General features: G+C 42.4%; 2 protein-coding genes across 3 annotated transcripts in view; both read left to right on the top strand.

Annotated features, from left to right (window-relative positions):
- LOC116062299 (cephalotoxin-like protein) overlaps nt 1-23,348 on the top strand; it is a 1,100,540-nt gene that overhangs the window by 309,428 nt on the left and 767,764 nt on the right. The window lies entirely within an intron of this gene.
- On the top strand, nt 19,506-23,118 carry LOC116050010 (phenylethanolamine N-methyltransferase-like). 2 transcript variants are annotated; one of them, XM_031300074.2, is made up of 4 exons: nt 19,506-19,766; nt 21,445-21,655; nt 22,602-23,057; nt 23,092-23,118. In XM_031300074.2, exons 1-3 carry the CDS (start codon nt 19,595-19,597, stop codon nt 23,035-23,037), a joined length of 819 nt encoding a protein of 272 aa, XP_031155934.1. In that variant the 5' UTR covers nt 19,506-19,594; the 3' UTR covers nt 23,038-23,057; nt 23,092-23,118. The 2 variants fall into 2 exon arrangements, with proteins under 2 accessions (XP_031155934.1, XP_035852563.1); XM_035996670.1 differs by lacking the exon at nt 23,092-23,118 and having other exon boundaries at nt 22,602-23,086.

Genomic DNA, 23,348 nt, shown 5'->3' with positions numbered 1-23,348 from the left:
ACTGCCCTAGGGGGGTCACAAGACCTAGAGCTGCACTGGGGCACAAGAAATTAGGTTCGCTAAACCCACCAGACAGACAGACAGACATCGTAAAGTGGGCATTCTAGAACATCTCTGAGCTCTGAGCAGTGCTTGCTCTGGCTGTCTTGAGCCTGTGCATGTAGGGTGCACCACTATTTCATTCCAATTTTGGGTCTGTCAGTCACAGGGAAAACCGGGGACATTTCCGGGGACAGCTCCAGCCGGGGACAGGTCACCGAAACCGGGGACTATCCCCGGAAACCGGGTACGTCTGGTAGTGGTAGTGTTAGCATTTTAGCGTTTCAGCATTCACACACATTTTCTTAAAAAAAACTAAAACTTAAAAAAACTAAAACTTAAAAAACAAACAAAGTTTTCAAACTTGAAAACAATAAAAACCAAAGATGTTTGTGGTGTAAGTTGAGCTGCAACTGGTTTTGGACAGCATGGGAAAGCTGTGAGCCCATTCAGGGCAGGAAACAGGACTTTGTTGGCTCACCTTGGTCTGGAACCAGGACTCCAGCTCTTGGCGGTTCTTGTTGGCGACGGTCTCGTAGTGTTTTCTGATTTCGGCCATGACGGCGTACAGGTCCTGCTGCGGAGCGGCATCCACCTCCATGTTCACCTGGCCTGTTTCCCTGGGCTCGCCAGCAGGTCCTGCAGGAAGACCCAGGTTAAACGTCTGTCTTTTAATCTTTTTATTAGCGCCCGAGCACCAAAGTGCCAGGGACCTGTTGTTTTTGAAAGGATACTGTATTATTTTTCTGCTGCGCAATCACATTTTTGAGGGGCTTGGAATGCTCGCAAAAATTGTCAAACGTCAGAACTGGCGAAAATTGCAAAGTTGTGCAGTGATTGGGCTCAGGGGCGTGGCCAGCGCCCTCTAACGCACGCCATGGTTCGGAAAAACTTTCTTTGATGTTCACGAATTTTGGTTGGAATGTGTTACTTATCTTCAGGAACACATACAAGTTTTATGAAATTTTTTTACCTGACGGGATGTCGGCCATCTTGGATTTTGTGCGTTCCTTTTCATTTTACAAACAGGTTTTTTTGTGTAACTTTGGGATACACAAAAACTCACTAAACGTTGTAGCCACTTTCAAAGTAGTAATTATTTTTCAGAGTTCATTTGTGCTTAGGCGCGACATGGTGGCCGTTCATCGCTGCTTGCAGCTTAAATTTATCTTTCCGTCTGGTTTCAGCGTTCTCACCTCCTCATGGTTCTTCTTGAGGAAGATCAGGTCCTCCGTCATATCTTCGATCTGCATCTCCAGGTCGGATTTTGTCAGAGTCAGCTCGTCCAGGGCTCTCTTCAGCCCGGCGATGTCAGCCTCCACCGACTGACGCATGGCCAGCTCGTTCTCATACCTGAATAAACAAACACGAGAATGAGTTCCAGAAACTCACCTGAGTGTTGACGATGTCTGGAGATTAAAGGAAACCTGACTCTGTTTCCACGAGCAGCGGAGTTGATCTGAAAAGTTCAAAAAGTTATGAACTTAAAAATAAAATGTTAAAAGAACTCAAAAAGCGAAATAACAACATTTTCGAAAGGACATGTATCTATTTTATTCATATTTTACACTACTTTTGTGAAGCTAAGACTTTTACATGAGTAAAGGTGGAAATGTTTTCACACAAGAGATTTGAAGAAATCCAAATTAGGGCCAAATTGTCTCTTTACACATTGCTCTAGGACAAATTTGGGCATCACTATTAAAAAATATACCCTGACGCAAGAAAGACAGGGAAGAGAGCTTGGGACACTTGTCATTTGCCTCTCAGTGTATAATTCAGCATTATTGGCCAAATAATCTTTTTGGTCAGGTTGAAGCACCGCCAGTGTTTGGAATAACAACGTTATTTTTTCAGTTACGGGGTAATCTAACAAATTACTTTTCCCGTTGCTACAACGCCGTTAACGTTACTGGACGTTAAATGCGGTGCGTTACTATTATTATTGATTGAATAAACTGTGTAATCCGAACGCACCCCTGGCTCACAGCTAGTGAGGAGGTGGGTTAATAACGAGGTAAACGATTATGATTGGCTAAGGCAGAGTCATGTTTCATGGTAGCCAATCAGAGCCAGTGTTTTTACACACATGCCAGCACACGCGGCACGCACACACACACACACACACACACAACACAGCTAAACAGAGATTCGATGAAGCAGCAGAGATGGTGAGTCAGGAGCAATCCGATGAAAAGTTGGCATTTTCAAGGTGGAGATATAAGCACTACTTCAAATTCAAAGGCAAGAACGTGCATGTAATGTGTACATTATATCCAGGAGAGAAGACTTTGTCGACATCCGTTGTCAGCAACTCTAATTTAATGAAGCATCTCACAAGGACACACGCATCTACAAAGCTAGTGGCCAAAACCACCGATACCTCCACCACAGATGATAGCTCGCCATCCACTAGCAAAGAAGGACTCGGAGCAAAGTCCTCCAAGCAGCAAAAGCTAGATATTTTTTTTTTAACAGTAACGCAAATAGTTACTTTCCCTGGTAACGAGTCACTTTTATCATAGAGTAATTCAGTTACTAACTCAGTTACTTTTTGGAACAAGTAGTGAGTAACTATGACTAATTACTTTTTTAAAGTAACGTTCCCAACACTGAGCACCGCCAACACTGGTGGCAGAGGAGGAGGAGAAGGAGGCATGGATTCCCGTCCCTCCGGCTCCTCCGTACACGCTGTCGGCCCCCATGCTGCCGACACGGCGTGGGGAGGAGGCCATGAGGCTGCTGCGGCTGGAGAAGGAGGTCATGGCTGAGGGTCGGCTGGTCGTCGGCTCTGAGCAGAGAGTGAGGAGCTGCTGGGACCGAGGCTCCTTTTATGCTTAGGGGACGGGGTGGATGCAGCTGGGGGAGGGATGCCAGACTCGCCAGGTGGGTCCCATATGAAGCCCCGGGGCCCGGAGAGCAAACTGGTCAGAGCTGAACAGGCGAGGTCCAGCAGGTCGGGGCGGTCTGCAGCTGAAGGGAAGCTCTGGGCTCTTATGGGCTCTATATTCTGACTCATTCTCTCATGTCTCTCTGCAAAATATGTTCTTTAATTAAACAAAGAAAAGACTGAAATACTTCTCTTCGGCAATGAAAAAGGTAGGGTCAGTACTTACTTTGATTGTAGAGGACTGAAAACCAGAGCTGCGAAGATTAATCAATTAGTTGTCAACTTTTAAATTAATCTCCAACTATTTAGATAATCCATTAATCAGTTGGAGTCATTTTTTATGAGAAAACAGGTAAACTTGTGTGATGTCAGCTTCATAAATGGGAATATTTTCTAGTCTCTTCTCTCCTCTGGGACAGGAAACTGAATATCTTTGAGTTGTGGACAAAACACGACTTTTGAGGCTGTGGCGTAGCCACGGCTGTGCCAGGGGGGTGCCGGTGCCACCCAGAGTGGCACCTAAACATCAGATGCGGAATAATTTTTTATAGTCTTAATAAATAAATAAATTTGTTAATTTTTAATATAATTTAAACTCTAAATTGTCACAATGTCCACCACAGAGCGCAGGAGGAGGGGATGGCCCGACTGCTGGGAATACAGGATAGCATCAAATACCCTAGCATTAGATAATGGCAGAACACAGTGTAAATAACTAAATATCTGTCTTTAATACTGTGCATATATCATCAAATGTCAAAGTCTGGAAATACAGCTGTTAAACTCTCTCGCGTTACCCTTAATGTCCTCATCATCGGTCCAAACTTTAATACTGTTCATAACAACACCTGCATGAAGAAAAGTGTGTTTGCCCATTACACTTTCATCTTCAGATTGTATCTCTGGGGCGGGGAGGGGGGGGGGGGGGGTACCACTAGTTGATGCTGTGATTTTGGCAAGGTGTTAACAATCACAAATTGTTGTAAACATATAAATACTGCGGTGACCCCTGTGTGTAGTGCTGCATGATGGCACTGCTGGCCCTGCAGGAGGACTAACCCCCAATCAGGAGAGAAAGAGACTTCAGGGACCATGACTATTTAAATTCCCTAAAGCTGTGCTCTTGGATCTACTGTATATAACTAAAGGTAATGAACTGTAATCAACTGCTTAAGGCAGAAATGTGCAGGAGTCTTTTTTTTCTTTTCACATACGTGGTCTGTCTCATATAGCTGAGCCCTGATTAGGGAGTTGGTCACAATGAAGTCTTTAAAACACTTCATGGGACCTGTCGGGTTTCCCTGGAGGACCGTCAGGAGGATCAGGAACGGAGCCTGACCTGTCGGCTCCTCCTGTTTCCCTGGAGGTGCTGACGGTCCTCCAGGTTTTATGTTTGTTCATGAATTAAATGTTTAGTTTTATGTATGAAATGTTTAGTTTAAGTAGAGTATGTTGTGTGTGGACATTGGACTGGAAGCTTTGGATGAAATGTCTTTTGTGTTGGTGTCATGTAACGGTGTGTGATGGGCCACTTAGTGGCATGACACACATAAAATATCATTCATACAGTCCATGGATTGTGTAAAAGAAACAAGAGGTCATGTTTTGTTACTTTCTGTGTGAAGAGTCTGATGCTGTCGGAGCTCACCTGATGGATGGAGGATCAGGAATGGAGCCTGACCTGTTGGCTCCTCCTCCTTCCCTGGAGGAGCTGACGGTCCGGTCCTGTCAGTCCACACGGAGCCCCGAGGAACAGACATCTAGTCGAACCACAAATGCCTCACAGCTCACAGCTCTACCCTCAGGCAAGACGATTGAGAAACAACTCACGAAAGGACAGGTATGTTGAGATGTTATCACAGCTGAGGGGTGTTGTTCAGCCCAACGCACAACTATTATTTTCACCATCAATTAATCTGTGAATTATTTCCTGGATGAATGGATTAGTTGTTTGTGTAGTTGTTTTGTAAAATGTCAGAAAGTGGTGAAACATGTGAATGAGTGTTTCCCAAAAAGCCCAAGATGACGTCCTCAAATGTCGTGTTTTGTCCACAACTCAAAAATATTCAGTTTCCTGTCCCAGAGGAGAGAAGAGACTAGAAAATATTCACATTTAACAAGCTGACATCACACAAGTTGACCTGTTTTCTCATAAAAATGACTCCAACTGATTAATAGATTATCAGAATAGTTGGAGATTAATTTAATAGTTGACAACTAATTGATTCATCTCTGCAGCTCTGGTTTTTAGTCCTCTACAATCAAAGGAAGTTCTGAGGGCCAGCCTTCCTTTTTTATTTCCGAAGAGAATTATTTTATCTTATCTTTGTTAAAAATATATTTTATTTTATACATAAAGGATTTTGTGAGAAAAAAAGTGGTGAATCTCTCACTAAGGCAACAAAAAACTGACAAAAGCCTAAATTTATTGTTTGCATCATCGGGATCCCTAGCGGCGCAGAAGGAGGACAACCGACTGCCTTCATGAACAACTTTCTAAGGGAAATGTTTGGTGCGGACAAACTTGGGCTGCAGCCATGTGTGAATATTGCGCACTGCACCGGTCCTCAATCCCAGGCACGCACAATGATTGCCCGGCTGTTTAGCTGGGAAACTAAAAGTATCATTATGAATCAGCTGGAAATCTGAAGTTTCAGGGGAAGAAAATACATATCTTCCCCAATCTTTCCCCTGACCTGTTGAAGAATGCTTCCGTTAAGGTGTAGAGCCCCTGGTGATACTTCGAGCAAAGTCTCATGTTGTGTCGAGCCTTCTTTGTGTTTTAAAAATAGCTATTTTGAGGCTAGCATAAAAGTGGCCCTAGCACTCTCATTCAAAAGGCCATTTGACCAAAAAACGAAAATACGCTAAATCTTCAAAGTGGCGTTTCCGTCCTAAAAGTTTGACTCGGGTACATTCACAAAAAGACCCTAGGTTGCATTTTGGCGAGAGTTACGCTTTAAAGATGGAGGGATGTCCCTCTTGGCTAATGTATTTTAAAGATGGAGGCGCAACATGGCGGCTGTCATTCGAGCGACTTGCTCGTATGTATTCTGAATGATTCTGAATGGCAGATTCTACGCTTAAAAGAATACTTTGATTAGTTGGTGGAAGTAATTACACATGAATGAGTACATATTTGTGAAAGAACAAAGGGTTTTTTGTTAAGAATCAAGTCAAAAAATTACACAATGTAGGTTTAGAAAAACCACAAAGTTTTAAAACGTCAGAACACTAAAACAGGGAGCAGCAGTGAGCCCATTCAGGACAGGAAACAGGACTTTGTTGTCTCACCTTGGTCTGGAACCAGGACTCCAGCACTTGGCGGTTCTTGAGGGCGACGGTCTCGTAGTGTTCTCTGATTCCGGCCATGACGGCGGACAGGTTCTGCTGCAGAGCGGCGTCCATCTTCACGTCCACCTCTGCAGCTGAAGGAAAGCTCTGGGCTCTTCACTTACATTCTGACTCATTCTCTCATGTCTCTCTGCAAAAAAATGTTCTTTAATTAAACAAAGAAAAGACTGAAATAGTTCTCTTCGGCAATGAAAAAGGTAGGGTCAGTACTTACTTTGATTGTAGAGGACTGAAAACCAGAGCTGTGAAGATTAATCAATTAGGTGTGAACTATTAAATTAATCTCCAACTTTTAAGATAATCTATTATATCAGTGATCAGAGAAAACAGGTCAACTTGTGTGATGTCAGCTTCATAAATGGGAATATTTTCTAGTCTCTTCTCTCCTCTGGGACAGGAAACTGAATATCTTTGAGTTGTGGACAAAACACGACTTTTGAGGCTGTGGCGTAGCCATGGCGGAATAATTTTTTATAGTCTTAAAATTCTAATCTTGGGATATTGTTGTTTAATAAAATAATTTGTTAATTTTTAATATAATTTAAACTCTAAATTGTCACAATGTCCACCACAGAGCGCAGGAGGAGGGGATGGCCCGACTGCTGGGAATACAGGATAGCATCAAATACCCTAGCATTAGATAATGGCAGAACACAGTGTAAATAACTAAATATCTGTCTTTAATACTGTGCATATATCATCAAATGTCAAAGTCTGGAAATACAGCTGTTAAACTCTCTCGCGTTACCCTTAATGTCCTCATCATCGGTCCAAACTTTAATACTGTTCATAACAACACCTGCATGAAGAAAAGTGTGTTTGCCCATTACACTTTCATCTTCAGATTGTATCTCTGGGGCGGGGAGGGGTACCACTAGTTGATGCTGTGATTTTGGCAAGGTGTTAACAATCACAAATTGTTGTAAACATATAAATACTGCGGTGACCCCCGTGTGTAGTGCTGCATGATGGCACTGCTGGCCCTGCAGGAGGACTAACCCCCAATCAGGAGTTTCCCTGGAGGACCGTCAGGAGGATCAGGAACGGAGCCTGACCTGTCGGCTCCTCCTGTTTCCCTGGAGGTGCTGACGGTCCTCCAGGTTTTATGTTTGTTCATGAATTAAATGTTTAGTTTTATGTATGAAATGTTTAGTTTAAGTAGAGTATGTTGTGTGTGGACATTGGACTGGAAGCTTTGGATGAAATGTCTTTTGTGTTGGTGTCATGTAACGGTGTGTGATGGGCCACTTAGTGGCATGACACACATAAAATATCATTCATACAGTCCATGGATTGTGTAAAAGAAACAAGAGGTCATGTTTTGTTACTTTCTGTGTGAAGAGTCTGATGCTGTCGGAGCTCACCTGATGGATGGAGGATCAGGAATGGAGCCTGACCTGTTGGCTCCTCCTCCTTCCCTGGAGGAGCTGACGGTCCGGTCCTGTCAGTCCACACGGAGCCCCGAGGAACAGACATCTAGTCGAACCACAAATGCCTCACAGCTCACAGCTCTACCCTCAGGCAAGACGATTGAGAAACAACTCACGAAAGGACAGGTATGTTGAGATGTTATCACAGCTGAGGGGTGTTGTTCAGCCCAACGCACAACTATTATTTTCACCATCAATTAATCTGTGAATTATTTCCTGGATGAATGGATTAGTTGTTTGTGTAGTTGTTTTGTAAAATGTCAGAAAATGGTGAAACATGTGAATGAGTGTTTCCCAAAAAGCCCAAGATGACGTCCTCAAATGTCGTGTTTTGTCCACAACTCAAAAATATTCAGTTTCCTGTCCCAGAGGAGAGAAGAGACTAGAAAATATTCACATTTAACAAGCTGACATCACACAAGTTGACCTGTTTTCTCATAAAAATGACTCCAACTGATTAATAGATTATCAGAATAGTTGGAGATTAATTTAATAGTTGACAACTAATTGATTCATCTCTGCAGCTCTGGTTTTTAGTCCTCTACAATCAAAGGAAGTTCTGAGGGCCAGCCTTCCTTTTTTATTTCCGAAGAGAATTATTTTATCTTATCTTTGTTAAAAATATATTTTATTTTATACATAAAGGATTTTGTGAGAAAAAAAGTGGTGAATCTCTCACTAAGGCAACAAAAAACTGACAAAAGCCTAAATTTATTGTTTGCATCATCGGGATCCCTAGCGGCGCAGAAGGAGGACAACCGACTGCCTTCATGAACAACTTTCTAAGGGAAATGTTTGGTGCGGACAAACTTGGGCTGCAGCCATGTGTGAATATTGCGCACTGCACCGGTCCTCAATCCCAGGCACGCACAATGATTGCCCGGCTGTTTAGCTGGGAAACTAAAAGTATCATTATGAATCAGCTGGAAATCTGAAGTTTCAGGGGAAGAAAATACATATCTTCCCCAATCTTTCCCCTGACCTGTTGAAGAATGCTTCCGTTAAGGTGTAGAGCCCCTGGTGATACTTCGAGCAAAGTCTCATGTTGTGTCGAGCCTTCTTTGTGTTTTAAAAATAGCTATTTTGAGGCTAGCATAAAAGTGGCCCTAGCACTCTCATTCAAAAGGCCATTTGACCAAAAAACGAAAATACGCTAAATCTTCAAAGTGGCGTTTCCGTCCTAAAAGTTTGACTCGGGTACATTCACAAAAAGACCCTAGGTTGCATTTTGGCGAGAGTTACGCTTTAAAGATGGAGGGATGTCCCTCTTGGCTAATGTATTTTAAAGATGGAGGCGCAACATGGCGGCTGTCATTCGAGCGACTTGCTCGTATGTATTCTGAATGATTCTGAATGGCAGATTCTACGCTTAAAAGAATACTTTGATTAGTTGGTGGAAGTAATTACACATGAATGAGTACATATTTGTGAAAGAACAAAGGGATGTCCCTCTTGGCTAATGTATTTTAAAGATGGAGGCGCAACATTGTCATTCGAGCGACTTGCTCGTATGTATTCTGAATGATTCTGAATGGCAGATTCTACGCTTAAAAGAATACTTTGATTAGTTGGTGGAAGTAATTACACATGAATGAGTACATATTTGTGAAAGAACAAAGGGTTTTTTGTTAAGAATCAAGTCAAAAAATTACACAATGTAGGTTTAGAAAAACCACAAAGTTTTAAAACGTCAGAACACTAAAACAGGGAGCAGCAGTGAGCCCATTCAGGACAGGAAACAGGACTTTGTTGTCTCACCTTGGTCTGGAACCAGGACTCCAGCACTTGGCGGTTCTTGAGGGCGACGGTCTCGTAGTGTTCTCTGATTCCGGCCATGACGGCGGACAGGTTCTGCTGCAGAGCGGCGTCCATCTTCACGTCCACCTCTGCAGCTGAAGGAAAGCTCTGGGCTCTTCACTTACATTCTGACTCATTCTCTCATGTCTCTCTGCAAAAAAATGTTCTTTAATTAAACAAAGAAAAGACTGAAATAGTTCTCTTCGGCAATGAAAAAGGTAGGGTCAGTACTTACTTTGATTGTAGAGGACTGAAAACCAGAGCTGTGAAGATTAATCAATTAGGTGTGAACTATTAAATTAATCTCCAACTTTTAAGATAATCTATTATATCAGTGATCAGAGAAAACAGGTCAACTTGTGTGATGTCAGCTTCATAAATGGGAATATTTTCTAGTCTCTTCTCTCCTCTGGGACAGGAAACTGAATATCTTTGAGTTGTGGACAAAACACGACTTTTGAGGCTGTGGCGTAGCCATGGCGGAATAATTTTTTATAGTCTTAATAAAAAAAAAAAAAAATTCTAATCTTGGGATATTGTTGTTTAATAAAATAATTTGTTAATTTTTAATATAATTTAAACTCTAAATTGTCACAATGTCCACCACAGAGCGCAGGAGGAGGGGATGGCCCGACTGCTGGGAATACAGGATAGCATCAAATACCCTAGCATTAGATAACGGCAGAACACAGTGTAAATAACTAAATATCTGTCTTTAATACTGTGCATATATCATCAAATGTCAAAGTCTGGAAATACAGCTGTTAAACTCTCTCGCGTTACCCTTAATGTCCTCATCATCGGTCCAAACTTTAATACTGTTCATAACAACACCTGCATGAAGAAAAGTGTGTTTGCCCATTACACTTTCATCTTCAGATTGTATCTCTGGGGCGGGGAGGGGGGGGGGGGTACCACTAGTTGATGCTGTGATTTTGGCAAGGTGTTAACAATCACAAATTGTTGTAAACATATAAATACTGCGGTGACCCCCGTGTGTAGTGCTGCATGATGGCACTGCTGGCCCTGCAGGAGGACTAACCCCCAATCAGGAGTTTCCCTGGAGGACCGTCAGGAGGATCAGGAACGGAGCCTGACCTGTCGGCTCCTCCTGTTTCCCTGGAGGTGCTGACGGTCCTCCAGGTTTTATGTTTGTTCATGAATTAAATGTTTAGTTTTATGTATGAAATGTTTAGTTTAAGTAGAGTATGTTGTGTGTGGACATTGGACTGGAAGCTTTGGATGAAATGTCTTTTGTGTTGGTGTCATGTAACGGTGTGTGATGGGCCACTTAGTGGCATGACACACATAAAATATCATTCATACAGTCCATGGATTGTGTAAAAGAAACAAGAGGTCATGTTTTGTTACTTTCTGTGTGAAGAGTCTGATGCTGTCGGAGCTCACCTGATGGATGGAGGATCAGGAATGGAGCCTGACCTGTTGGCTCCTCCTCCTTCCCTGGAGGAGCTGACGGTCCGGTCCTGTCAGTCCACACGGAGCCCCGAGGAACAGACATCTAGTCGAACCACAAATGCCTCACAGCTCACAGCTCTACCCTCAGGCAAGACGATTGAGAAACAACTCACGAAAGGACAGGTATGTTGAGATGTTATCACAGCTGAGGGGTGTTGTTCAGCCCAACGCACAACTATTATTTTCACCATCAATTAATCTGTGAATTATTTCCTGGATGAATGGATTAGTTGTTTGTGTAGTTGTTTTGTAAAATGTCAGAAAATGGTGAAACATGTGAATGAGTGTTTCCCAAAAAGCCCAAGATGACGTCCTCAAATGTCGTGTTTTGTCCACAACTCAAAAATATTCAGTTTCCTGTCCCAGAGGAGAGAAGAGACTAGAAAATATTCACATTTAACAAGCTGACATCACACAAGTTGACCTGTTTTCTCATAAAAATGACTCCAACTGATTAATAGATTATCAGAATAGTTGGAGATTAATTTAATAGTTGACAACTAATTGATTCATCTCTGCAGCTCTGGTTTTTAGTCCTCTACAATCAAAGGAAGTTCTGAGGGCCAGCCTTCCTTTTTTATTTCCGAAGAGAATTATTTTATCTTATCTTTGTTAAAAATATATTTTATTTTATACATAAAGGATTTTGTGAGAAAAAAAGTGGTGAATCTCTCACTAAGGCAACAAAAAACTGACAAAAGCCTAAATTTATTGTTTGCATCATCGGGATCCCTAGCGGCGCAGAAGGAGGACAACCGACTGCCTTCATGAACAACTTTCTAAGGGAAATGTTTGGTGCGGACAAACTTGGGCTGCAGCCATGTGTGAATATTGCGCACTGCACCGGTCCTCAATCCCAGGCACGCACAATGATTGCCCGGCTGTTTAGCTGGGAAACTAAAAGTATCATTATGAATCAGCTGGAAATCTGAAGTTTCAGGGGAAGAAAATACATATCTTCCCCAATCTTTCCCCTGACCTGTTGAAGAATGCTTCCGTTAAGGTGTAGAGCCCCTGGTGATACTTCGAGCAAAGTCTCATGTTGTGTCGAGCCTTCTTTGTGTTTTAAAAATAGCTATTTTGAGGCTAGCATAAAAGTGGCCCTAGCACTCTCATTCAAAAGGCCATTTGACCAAAAAACGAAAATACGCTAAATCTTCAAAGTGGCGTTTCCGTCCTAAAAGTTTGACTCGGGTACATTCACAAAAAGACCCTAGGTTGCATTTTGGCGAGAGTTACGCTTTAAAGATGGAGGGATGTCCCTCTTGGCTAATGTATTTTAAAGATGGAGGCGCAACATGGCGGCTGTCATTCGAGCGACTTGCTCGTATGTATTCTGAATGATTCTGAATGGCAGATTCTACGCTTAAAAGAATACTTTGATTAGTTGGTGGAAGTAATTACACATGAATGAGTACATATTTGTGAAAGAACAAAGGGTTTTTTGTTAAGAATCAAGTCAAAAAATTACACAATGTAGGTTTAGAAAAACCACAAAGTTTTAAAACGTCAGAACACTAAAACAGGGAGCAGCAGTGAGCCCATTCAGGACAGGAAACAGGACTTTGTTGTCTCACCTTGGTCTGGAACCAGGACTCCAGCACTTGGCGGTTCTTGAGGGCGACGGTCTCGTAGTGTTCTCTGATTCCGGCCATGACGGCGTACAGGTTCTGCTGCAGAGCGGCGTCCATCTTCACGTCCACCTCTGCAGCTGAAGGAAAGCTCTGGGCTCTTCACTTACATTCTGACTCATTCTCTCATGTCTCTCTGCAAAAAAATGTTCTTTAATTAAACAAAGAAAAGACTGAAATAGTTCTCTTCGGCAATGAAAAAGGTAGGGTCAGTACTTACTTTGATTGTAGAGGACTGAAAACCAGAGCTGTGAAGATTAATCAATTAGGTGTGAACTATTAAATTAATCTCCAACTTTTAAGATAATCTATTATATCAGTGATCAGAGAAAACAGGTCAACTTGTGTGATGTCAGCTTCATAAATGGGAATATTTTCTAGTCTCTTCTCTCCTCTGGGACAGGAAACTGAATATCTTTGAGTTGTGGACAAAACACGACTTTTGAGGCTGTGGCGTAGCCATGGCTGTGCCAGGGGGGTGCCGGTGCCACCCAGAGTGGCACCTAAACATCAGATGCGGAATAATTTTTTATAGTCTTAATAAAAAAAAAATGTTTTTCTAATCTTGGGATATTGTTGTTTAATAAAAGTTAATTTTTAATATAATTTAAACTCTAAATTGTCACAATGTCCACCACAGAGCGCAGGAGGAGGGGATGGCCCGACTGCTGGGAATACAGGATAGCATCAAATACCCTAGCATTAGATAACGGCAGAACACAGTGTAAATAACTAAATATCTGTCTTTAATGACACACATAAAATATCATTCATACAGTAAGTCCATGGATTGTGTAAAAGAAACAAGAGGTCATGTTTTGTTACTTTCTGTGTGAAGAGTCTGATGCTGTCGGAGCTCACCTGATGGATGGAGGATCAGGAATGGAGCCTGACCTGTTGGCTCCTCTTCCTTCCCTGGAGGAGCTGATGGTCCGGTCCTGTCAGTCCACACGGAGCCCCGAGGAACAGACATCCAGTCGGACCACACATGCCTCACAGCTCACAGCTCTACCCTCAGATGAGACCATTAAGAAACATGCTGGGTATGTTGAGATGTTATCACAGCTGAGGGGCTGAGAGATTATTTTCACCGTCATTTAATCTGTGGATTATTTTCTGTATGAATGGATTAGTTGTTTGGTCTCTAAAATGGCAGAAAATGATGAAAATTCCCGCGAGGAACAGACATCCAAAAAGATGGATGTCTTTGCACAAGAGCAGTACACACAAGTATGCGTCAGTTGGGACGCCATTTTCTCTAACTCCAATAACCATGTGTGCTCAGCAACTACCTATTATTTAAGCCTTGCATTTACCACAATAAAACATTTTTTTGTAACTTTTATTCAAACTGTCCAATACTTTTTATGTTGGATTTGAAAAGCCATTTAGCCCGTGCTCATGTTTATCTTGTAGATGTTAAAAGGTGTCGTAAAGGAAGAGAAATATGAAGATATCCCTATCCCTCGCTGCTGCAACAGCGAGAATGTCCCCATTGTGGGAATAAAGGGCTTTTCACACGAGGAGCCACACTTCACCTGCGTAGTCGCGTGGATCCACGGGACCTCGCTCCTCATGTGAAGGACAATACACAAACACGTCATGTCAGTTTTTAGCTATTTCTATTTCTTTTCTGTTGTATATGTTATAGGGTCAGATATTGTGGGGGATGTTTCTTATTATCGCGCTAACTCGGTGGCTGTCTTCTTCTGTGTATCTGTCATTTTCTTTTTCCTCCTGCGTGCCGCCTCCCCTGCGCGCGCTCTGCATGCCAGCCCGCACGTGACTGTGTGCGCGCTCCGGTGCCGGCTCAACCAGGTGAATTGAATTGGGGTGATTAGTAGCTCGCGCCCAGTTAAAATAGTGTTTCAAATACGCGCATCATTCATTTGACTGGAGTGCGACGGACAAAGAGGTCAGCAGAGGCACAAACGCATTCACTGTGAGGAATTGGGACTTTCTGATTATGACAGGCTATCGGTAAGCTCATGTGGACTCTTGTTTCATATAGATTTTCGTTTGGATCCTTTGTCTGTTTTGTATTTAATGTGGTAAATGTGTTAAATGCTAGAGGTAAAGTTTGAAAGAAATTATTACTGCATGGTTTAAAGAGGTGTTAAACTGATAAGATCAAATGTTTAGATTGGTATAGTTTATATGGAAAATCTAGTAAAATGCAGGGTAAAAAACCAAGCTGTTGCCTGTAGGGAAAAAATGCATTTGACCTTTCCTGTGTTGGGAATATACCTGTTTATTTAAAATGCTTTTTGTGATTTCTTTTTGTTTGTTTTCTTTCTCCTTAAAGGTTTTTCACCTGTTACTTCGAATCCTAATCCTATTACATTGCTACTTCAACTGATCAAAATAAATATTCTTCTGAGTGAAATCCCAAGTCTGGTCCTTTTCAAGTGTGGCCACCTCACAGTTAAAATACACTTGACACTTATTGCAGCTGGAGTGTATTTCAAAAAGGTATAAGATGAAACAAATAGAGACTAACTGAGACTCCTTCAATGACCGACACCTAGCCAACGATCTGAACGAGTTCTACTGTCGATTTGAAAGACAAAAGGACAGTCCTGACACCATCCCCCACGACACCTCCCTACAGCTACAGCCACTGTGCATCACCTCCACCTCCCCCACCTCAACAGGGTCGTGGCCCCCCCCACCAATGCCCTCCTTAAAGGCCCCCTCCACCTCCACCCCCCCTCCCACCTCAGTGACGACTCTCTCCATCCACGAGAGGGACGTCAACAGACTCTTTAGGAGACAGACCGACCCCCTCCTGGACCCCCTGCAGTTTGCCTACAGAGCCAATAGGTCTGTAGATGATGCAGTCAACCTGGCCCTCCACTACATCCTCCGGCACCTGGACTCCGCAGGAACCTACGCCAGGATCCTGTTTGTGGACTTCAGCTCTGCCTTCAACACCATCATCCCGGCTCTGCTTCAGGAGAAACTCTCCCAGCTTGGCATGCCTGACTCCACCTGCAGGTGGATCACTGACTTCCTGTCTGACAGGAAGCAGCATGTGAAGCTGGGGAAACACGTCTCCGACTCACAGACCATCAGCACCGGATCCCCCCAGGGCTGCGTTCTTTCTCCTCTGCTCTTCTCCCTGTACACCAACAGCTGCACCTCCAGTCACCAGTCCGTCAAGCTTCTGAAGTTTGCAGACGACACCTCCCTCATCGGACTCATCTCTGATGGAGACGAGTCCACCTACAGGTGGGAGGCTGACCACCTGGTGACCTGGTGCAACCAAAACAATCTAGAGCTCAATGCTCTAAAGACAGTGGAGATGGTTGTGGACTTCAGAAAGAACCCAGCCCCACCTGCCCCCATCACCCTCTGTGGCTCCACAATTGACACTGTGGAGTCTTTCCGCTTCCTGGGAACTACCATCTCCCAGGACCTCAAGTGGGAGCTGAACATCAGCTCCCTCGTCAAGAAAGCACAACAGAGGATGTACTTCCTGCGGCAGCTGAAGAAATTCAACCTGCCAAAGACAATGATGGTGCACTTCTACACAGCCATCATTGAGTCCATCCTCACATCCTCCATCACCATCTGGTACGCTGCTGCCACTGCCAAGGACAAGGGCAGGCTGCAGCGTGTCATTCGGTCAGCTGAGAACGTGATTGGCTGCAATCTGCCGCCGCTCCAGGACCTATACGCCACCAGGACCTCCCCTCTGGCAGGAGGCTGAGGTCCATCAGGACCAAAACCTCACGCCACATAAACAGTTTTTTCCCCTCCGCCACTAGTCTTCTAAACAAGGCTCGGAATCCATCCTGACTCTCTCCACACCCCACCTCTGGCTCCTCATGCCACTGTACCTACTCTGCTGTAGCGTTCCTTTTCACTACTGTTTAACTTATTTTACTATTTATTTAAATTTATTTTATCGTTATTAATACATACTGTGTGTATATGTTTATACTTATATTGTTTATATTCTTTTTATCCTTCTTATATTTGAATGTGTGACATGCTCCAACAACACCATGACAAATTCCTCGTATGTGCAACGTACTTGGCAATAAAGCCCTTTCTGATTCTGATTCTGAAACCACAGTTTGGTCTATGAGTATTTATTTATATTTGCAAATATAAAGAAACAGTTTCACAAGTACATCAGCTCAGTGGGAAAGTGTATTCCATGAATGAGAAAAAGCACACAGCTTATATGCATCTTCAGTGAAATAGAAAGACATGCCCCCCCTGCCTAAACATGACTCAACATTTCTTACAATCAATCAAACATAGTAGACACTTTGCTTCTTCCCCTCTGTACCATCTTCTACCCCAAGGTTAGACATCCTGTTTATGATGTTTACTATGTGAGAAGTCTCAACTATCCAGGGAGAAATGAGTGTACCTCATCTGTTCAGCGTACACATTACGTTCCCAGACTTTGTGGCTCCTACTTTCACCATGTGAGAATAAAAAAAGAACTCACTTTCAGCATTGTGAGACAAAGTAAAACAGAAATAAGACAACAATATAAAGAATCATGTTTAATATATTTTTTGCCATTACATTTCACTCTTTTCATTACAAAATAATCACATAAACAAAATTACTTTAAGATTCAGAACAGATGGATCTAGGTGAAAATAAAACAACAAAAAATAATCAGATTTACACAGCATCGGAGACTGTGTCCGAGACGTTATCATCCTACTTAGAAAGATGAAATAAGTCAGAGGACTCAGTGTCCTGCAGTGCCTGATACTGAACCAAGTTGTCATGAATATTGAGGAAATCATTCTCCTGATTAGTGGAATGATACACAAACACAAAGTAGCAGACCACACAACAGAATAATCATCGGAGTGATAAATCTCATAAACCAAGCTTTCCAACCTCCTCCTGTGTTACTCGAGTGTCTCTAATGGACTTATGTGTATTGGTGGCATTAGGAAAAGTAGTGTTAGGACAGATGGTTACGTCAATCACTTGTCTATCATACTTTTCTAACATCAAAAAAAATGCAAAAACCATAAATGCAGTAATGAAGAATAAACACACAACAAATTTGGAACCCCCAAATCTTCTTGGAGGGTACCATGTTAGCCGTTTCCAGTCCGATTTCTCCATTTGTGTGTGTGTGTCAGAGCAATCCTGTTGCAGTGTGGAAAAAATGGACTCTGCTCTGAGTCTCAGAGGAGTGTCTGAGCCCTGGTCCTGTCAGTAGACTAGGAATGCACTGTGATGTCAACGCTGAGGATGAGTGTTCCCAGAATGTACAGTGTCACTGCTGTTCTCTGCAAAAGGTTTAGTCAGTAACTATACCAGTATGTGGATCAGGCTTTTCTTTCAGATGTATTCAGTGTATACTCCCGTTTCCTCTACTGATATAGGGTGGCACAGAAAACACCGTCTGTCAGGCCAGCCCCTATTTCTCCATCGTTGGTGACGCAGCAGAGATCTGCTCGTCACTTGTTGCAGGTTGTAGAAAAACCTGGCTGTTCTCCTGGATCTGGAACCTGTTTGCTGTGGGATGAATCCACGTCGCTCTCTTAGCAACCTTCACTGCCGTGTGTGTCACTAAGAGGACCTAGAATGGCCCCTTGCCACCTTCTGGATAGCCAGTTCTTCCCCAACATAACTCACCTGGTTGGAGTTTATGTGTCCTTCAGCTGGTTGAAGCAGACCTGCAGATACTTGGTTTCTCGTGGTGGAAAGAGCAGACGACAGCGGCACGCAGTAACTTAACATATCACTTTCACACAGAGCGGTGGAGGGAAGAGGTTCTTTGGTGGGCCTGTCCCTACCTGTTTCAAAAAAAATTCTTTAGAGTAGTTTAAAATCAAAATTTTAAAATAATAACATTTTTAATCAAAAAATGATCGAACACCCTATTTATTAAACCCCTTATTTATTATTGCTACTATTTCAAGTCCAAGTCGCACTTGGCCATTGGCTGCATCCTTTGGTTTTATTCAGAATAGATGCAAGTAACAGCTGCATGTTTTTCACTTCACCTTTTCACATTTTAATAGCAAAGTTCTTATTGTTTATTTCCCCTGCAGGGAGAACACAAACTAAAACCTAAGTGTTGCTCCACTGTCCACACGGTTAAGGATAGAAGCTTGGGGTGCATCGCTTAGGCCTAGTTGAACGGAGGAATTATGGTATTCTTCTGTAGCCTGAGTAACTTCAACCGTTTTCCATGTGAAATCTCAAAGACAGCCTGATGCTTTGTTTATAGACTATTTGTGGGTGGCTGTTTGCTGTTTGACCTATCATTTCCTGTCGATAAAGTATAATAGGGTAGATCCTTGTAGCTGTTATGTATCTTTGTAAGTGAGTGTAAGTCGCAAGCGCACGACCAATTCTTAGTTTCAGGTGATTATACACAAATGAAAACACAATTATGCATTCCTGCCAATAGATCCCCATAAATCCTACACACTGGTCCTTTAAAATCTAAAGAAAAAGTGCTGCAACTCTGTGTCCGTTTTAAAGTTTTCAAATTTGCTTTTTTCCTACATTTATCTTTGTTCATTCTTTCTCTTGACTATCAGCTTGTTCCTTTTTAATGGACTTTGTGAATCCATTTATATTTTAAAATGTATTGATACTCAAAATACGGCTTCTCTCTGCGCCCTGTACGACAACCTCTGACTTTGAAATCATCTACTATCGCCTGTCAACATAAGAAACTGTTCCTTTCCCTTGCTACTACTAACAATTCCCTATCTCTCCGCCACTCAACATCATTAAAGTAGAACGGTGACATGGAGACAACCCTCTTTGTGTCTTTGAACAGAACAAATGCTATCGGAGTGCAACACTGGCCCAAAATCAGGATTGCTATCTCCGCCCATGAAACTCAAAGTAGCCCAAAGCACAGACACACACAAAGTGACAGACACACCCAGATATGCACAGGTATGTAAGGCGGTGCACCTGAAGGCTGACCACTAAACACAGGTGTTAGGTAGAGTCACAAAGACGACAGGAGGATGGAAGAAAAGGGAGCAGAGAATGGAGTGGCGGCCATGGCAGCCTGCTACCAGGGATTTGATCCTGCAGCCTATCTGCAGAATAACTACACTCCACCACTGGCTGATTTTGAAAGAAAGGACAGCCTTGTGCCGTGGATTCTGGCATGCCTGCATAGAGCTTTCACTGAAGGTAAGGAGACGGGGTGATGGGTCATGTAAACTTCATTCCAAAAACAGTTTATGCTCAATAAAAAGCCTTTAGATTGAGTTAAACATATTGCCTGATTACGATGATAATCTCTTATGTTGCTGGTGTTTATTCAAACAGGTCATTGGTTGCAATAATAATATCTGTGTATGTTTAATTCAACACTAATAATTTGATTTCTGTCAGAGGCAGATGTTTCAGATGTTGGGAATTTTTGGAGACAAACACTTTGTTTCTTCTCCGTTATTCTCACTCTTTTTTCTGAAAACGCGCAAAAGACGGTGAATATACCTTAATTCTATTTATTATATAGATTAAAGGTGGGTCCAAACACTGTTCAAACCCAAAGATCTTTGTTTTTCTAGAACTCAAGATTTCCAAACATACCAAACATGTCAGGCTGAATTAAAGGGATAGCCTAAATTATTTATTTAGAATTTGGTGCCATCAAAAATGTGATCTGGATTTAAGTTCTTCATTCAGAAATTTGATATAATCTCAGCAAATTGGTGCAACAAGTGATTCCAGAATACAGTCTGTGACACTGTCCATAATTATAACAGTGTGAAGGATTTTATTTATTTTTTATTTTACTTTAATGAAATTGTTGAAGAATTAAGGTGATGAAGTAGAATAAAGGACAAAGTGTGATTAGACCTAACAGATGCTAATACCAGATACCTTTTGAAGTTTTCACATAAAACATTTGCCTGTCCTTTCTCTTCCTCTTTGCAGTCTTTCTTTATAATCCAAGCACTCTTCCCTAAAATCATTTTCATTATATTAATATTCGGAAGCTGTGATCATACAATAACTCTGTTGAGATATCTGAATAGAAGCTGTGGGAGCAACTTTCTGACTACGTTTTTGTTCCCTTTTTGTCCTTTGGAATGTGCCTTGGTCGATGCGCTGAAACAAAACTCAGAATCACTCCAGTGTTCTCCTTTTGTTTTCACGTTTATTTTTCTTTATGACTCAAACTTCAACATGATACGTTTTCCGAAAAGGTGAAGTGAAAAACATGCAGCTGTTACTTGCATCTATTCTGAATAAAACCAAAGGATGCAGCCAATGGCCAAGTGCGACTTTGCTCAAGATGCAAAGGCGTTATACTGTCAGCTATTCCATCACTCAACAGATAATCTCTCTCAAGGGTTGAAGACGACACAAGGGTTAAAACACTTAATGGGACCTGTCGGGGAGGAGCAGGAATGGAGATGGTGTACAAGCATTGACAGCAGAGCAAAAATAAAAGATATAACAAAAAAACAACTTCAACTCACAATCACGTTCTTTTCTAAGCGGTACTTGAAACAGCGGTCAAAAAACCATATGGCTACAAACCAAAGGCTCCAAACTGAATGTCAGCTAGGCTATTATACACCAGCTGATGCAATTACTGCCTCAATCAGCTAGTTTTCAAAAGGCTGTGACGATATGCCACGCATCAAGATCAATTAACACAAATTGTCAGTTTACAATGAGTCTAGTTTACTCCAAATATCGCTGCATTTATGCACAATTGATCAAAATTAAAGTTAATATCGAAATCATAATTTTGGCTCCAACAGATGCTGCATATTAATCAAGGCATTTTGGTAAAGAACTCTCAATTAGCTCTTTCTCAGAGTCTTACTGTACTTCTCTCTTACCTTTCCAGGCGATGTGAGTGGTGAGCTGCTGGTGGACATAGGTTCGGGTCCCACCTTGCACCAGGTGATGAGTGGCTGTGAGGTTTTCAACAAGGTGCTCCTCACAGATTTCCTGGAGGTCAACAGGCAGGAGCTGAGGTGCTGGCTCCAGGATGAGGGCGGCTGCAGCCTGGACTGGACACCCTTCCTACAGCACGTCTGCAAGCTGGAGGGACGACAGTACGACCAGATCCCTAGAAACTCCGTTTTAAAGACTTGAGATATCTTGAAATATCACTCACTACAAATGACTCAATGTTTAACTAGTATCATCATCAGGAAATGGTTTATAATTCTAATGTATGGTGTTCTATAGAGAGAAAATAAGAATGCTACTCTTTTCACTTTACATTGATTTTTACATAGCATTCTAGAGTTCCTTTTTCTACTTTCTCCCTCCTTGTGGTAACACCGTTTTCCTTCATAATTGGTTTCACAATTCTAAAAAGGAATCCGTCATCTTCTTTCAAGGGTCACCAGATCTCACGTTTTATTCTGCCCCTCTTTATGACTATGAGTCATCCTGGTACTCTGCCTACTGTGACAATAATACAAGTGCAAAGTACAGCTGAGACTGATGACAATATCATTAGTTATGTAAGTATTTGGTCATAAAGCAGTAAGTTATGGACACATTTAGATTTTTGACCTGGTGCTACTGTAGATGAAAAGTCTGAGTAGGAAGTCAGTAGGATACATGATTTGGGAACCATGAATGTCTGTACCAAATGTTGGACCAATTGATCCAGTAGATGTAGAAATATTTCACAGCATAAGTGAGAGCTTTAAACTGCTGGTGGCACTAGATGAGAGGTCAGGGGATCATTCAGCTCCTATGATTCATCCTCTGGGGACCATGTATGTCTGTACAGAATTCCATGGCAAATCATGCAAAAGTTGCTAAGATATTTCAATCAGGACCAAAGTGGTGGACCGAGTGACCAACAGACCTTCAGTGTCATCCCTAGAGCTATGCCCATAGCTAATGAACACCTAAATCACTATCATGCAATGCAGTGTGCTTCAACACACAGTATGAATTACATGACTAGTGCAGATAAATGCTGTGTGCATTTACAATAGCTGGTTTTTTTTATCTAATTTGGTGATTCATTGTCTCTAACAGGCCCTCAGCATGGACAGAGAAGGCTGCCAGGCTACGTCAGGTCATCATGGACATTGTCCCCATTGACGTGCACCGCCCTCAGCCTCTGGCCCTTGACGCCCTTCCTTCAGCAGGGGCCGACTGTCTCGTGTCCTGCTTCTGTCTGGAGAGCGCCAGCCCTGACCTGGCTGCCTTCACCAGGGCCCTGGGCCACATTGGGAGGCTCCTGCGGCCCGGTGGCCACCTCCTGCTCATCGGAACTCTGGGAATGAATTACTATTTGGGGGGGCCTGGGTTAAAGATCCCTACGATCCCAGTGAACGAGGCCCAGGTCTGTGCTAGTTTGAAGGAGAGTGGCTACACCCTGATCAGGCTTGAGGTTTACACAGTGCCTCAGGACATGAAGTTATTTGATGATGCGTCTGGGGTGTTTTTTGTAAAGGCAATGAAGGAGTAAGTGTGAGAAAAGAGGATAGATAAAGGCTATTAAAGATGAAAGTGAGAAAGTATGTATCCAGATGAAAATATTATATATTAGGCCGAGGTAAATGCAAACAATGAGAAAATGGGCTACTGGTGATGCTAATTATAATACTCACACATATTTGTTTTTTTGGGGATGAGTTGCGTGTTGTTTTGTAATTTCTGATAATATGAATAAAGATGCTAAAACAATATGGATTTCATGTTTTCTTATCTCAGACTTACAGTATATTGCATAACAGTATTATATTGATCCAAACTTATTGTTGATATTAAAAAAGATGG

This window comes from Sander lucioperca, chromosome 21 (genome assembly GCF_008315115.2).
Source record: "Sander lucioperca isolate FBNREF2018 chromosome 21, SLUC_FBN_1.2, whole genome shotgun sequence".
Taxonomy (NCBI): Eukaryota; Metazoa; Chordata; class Actinopteri; order Perciformes; family Percidae; genus Sander; species Sander lucioperca.
This window is presented reverse-complemented; position numbering and strand designations above follow the sequence as displayed.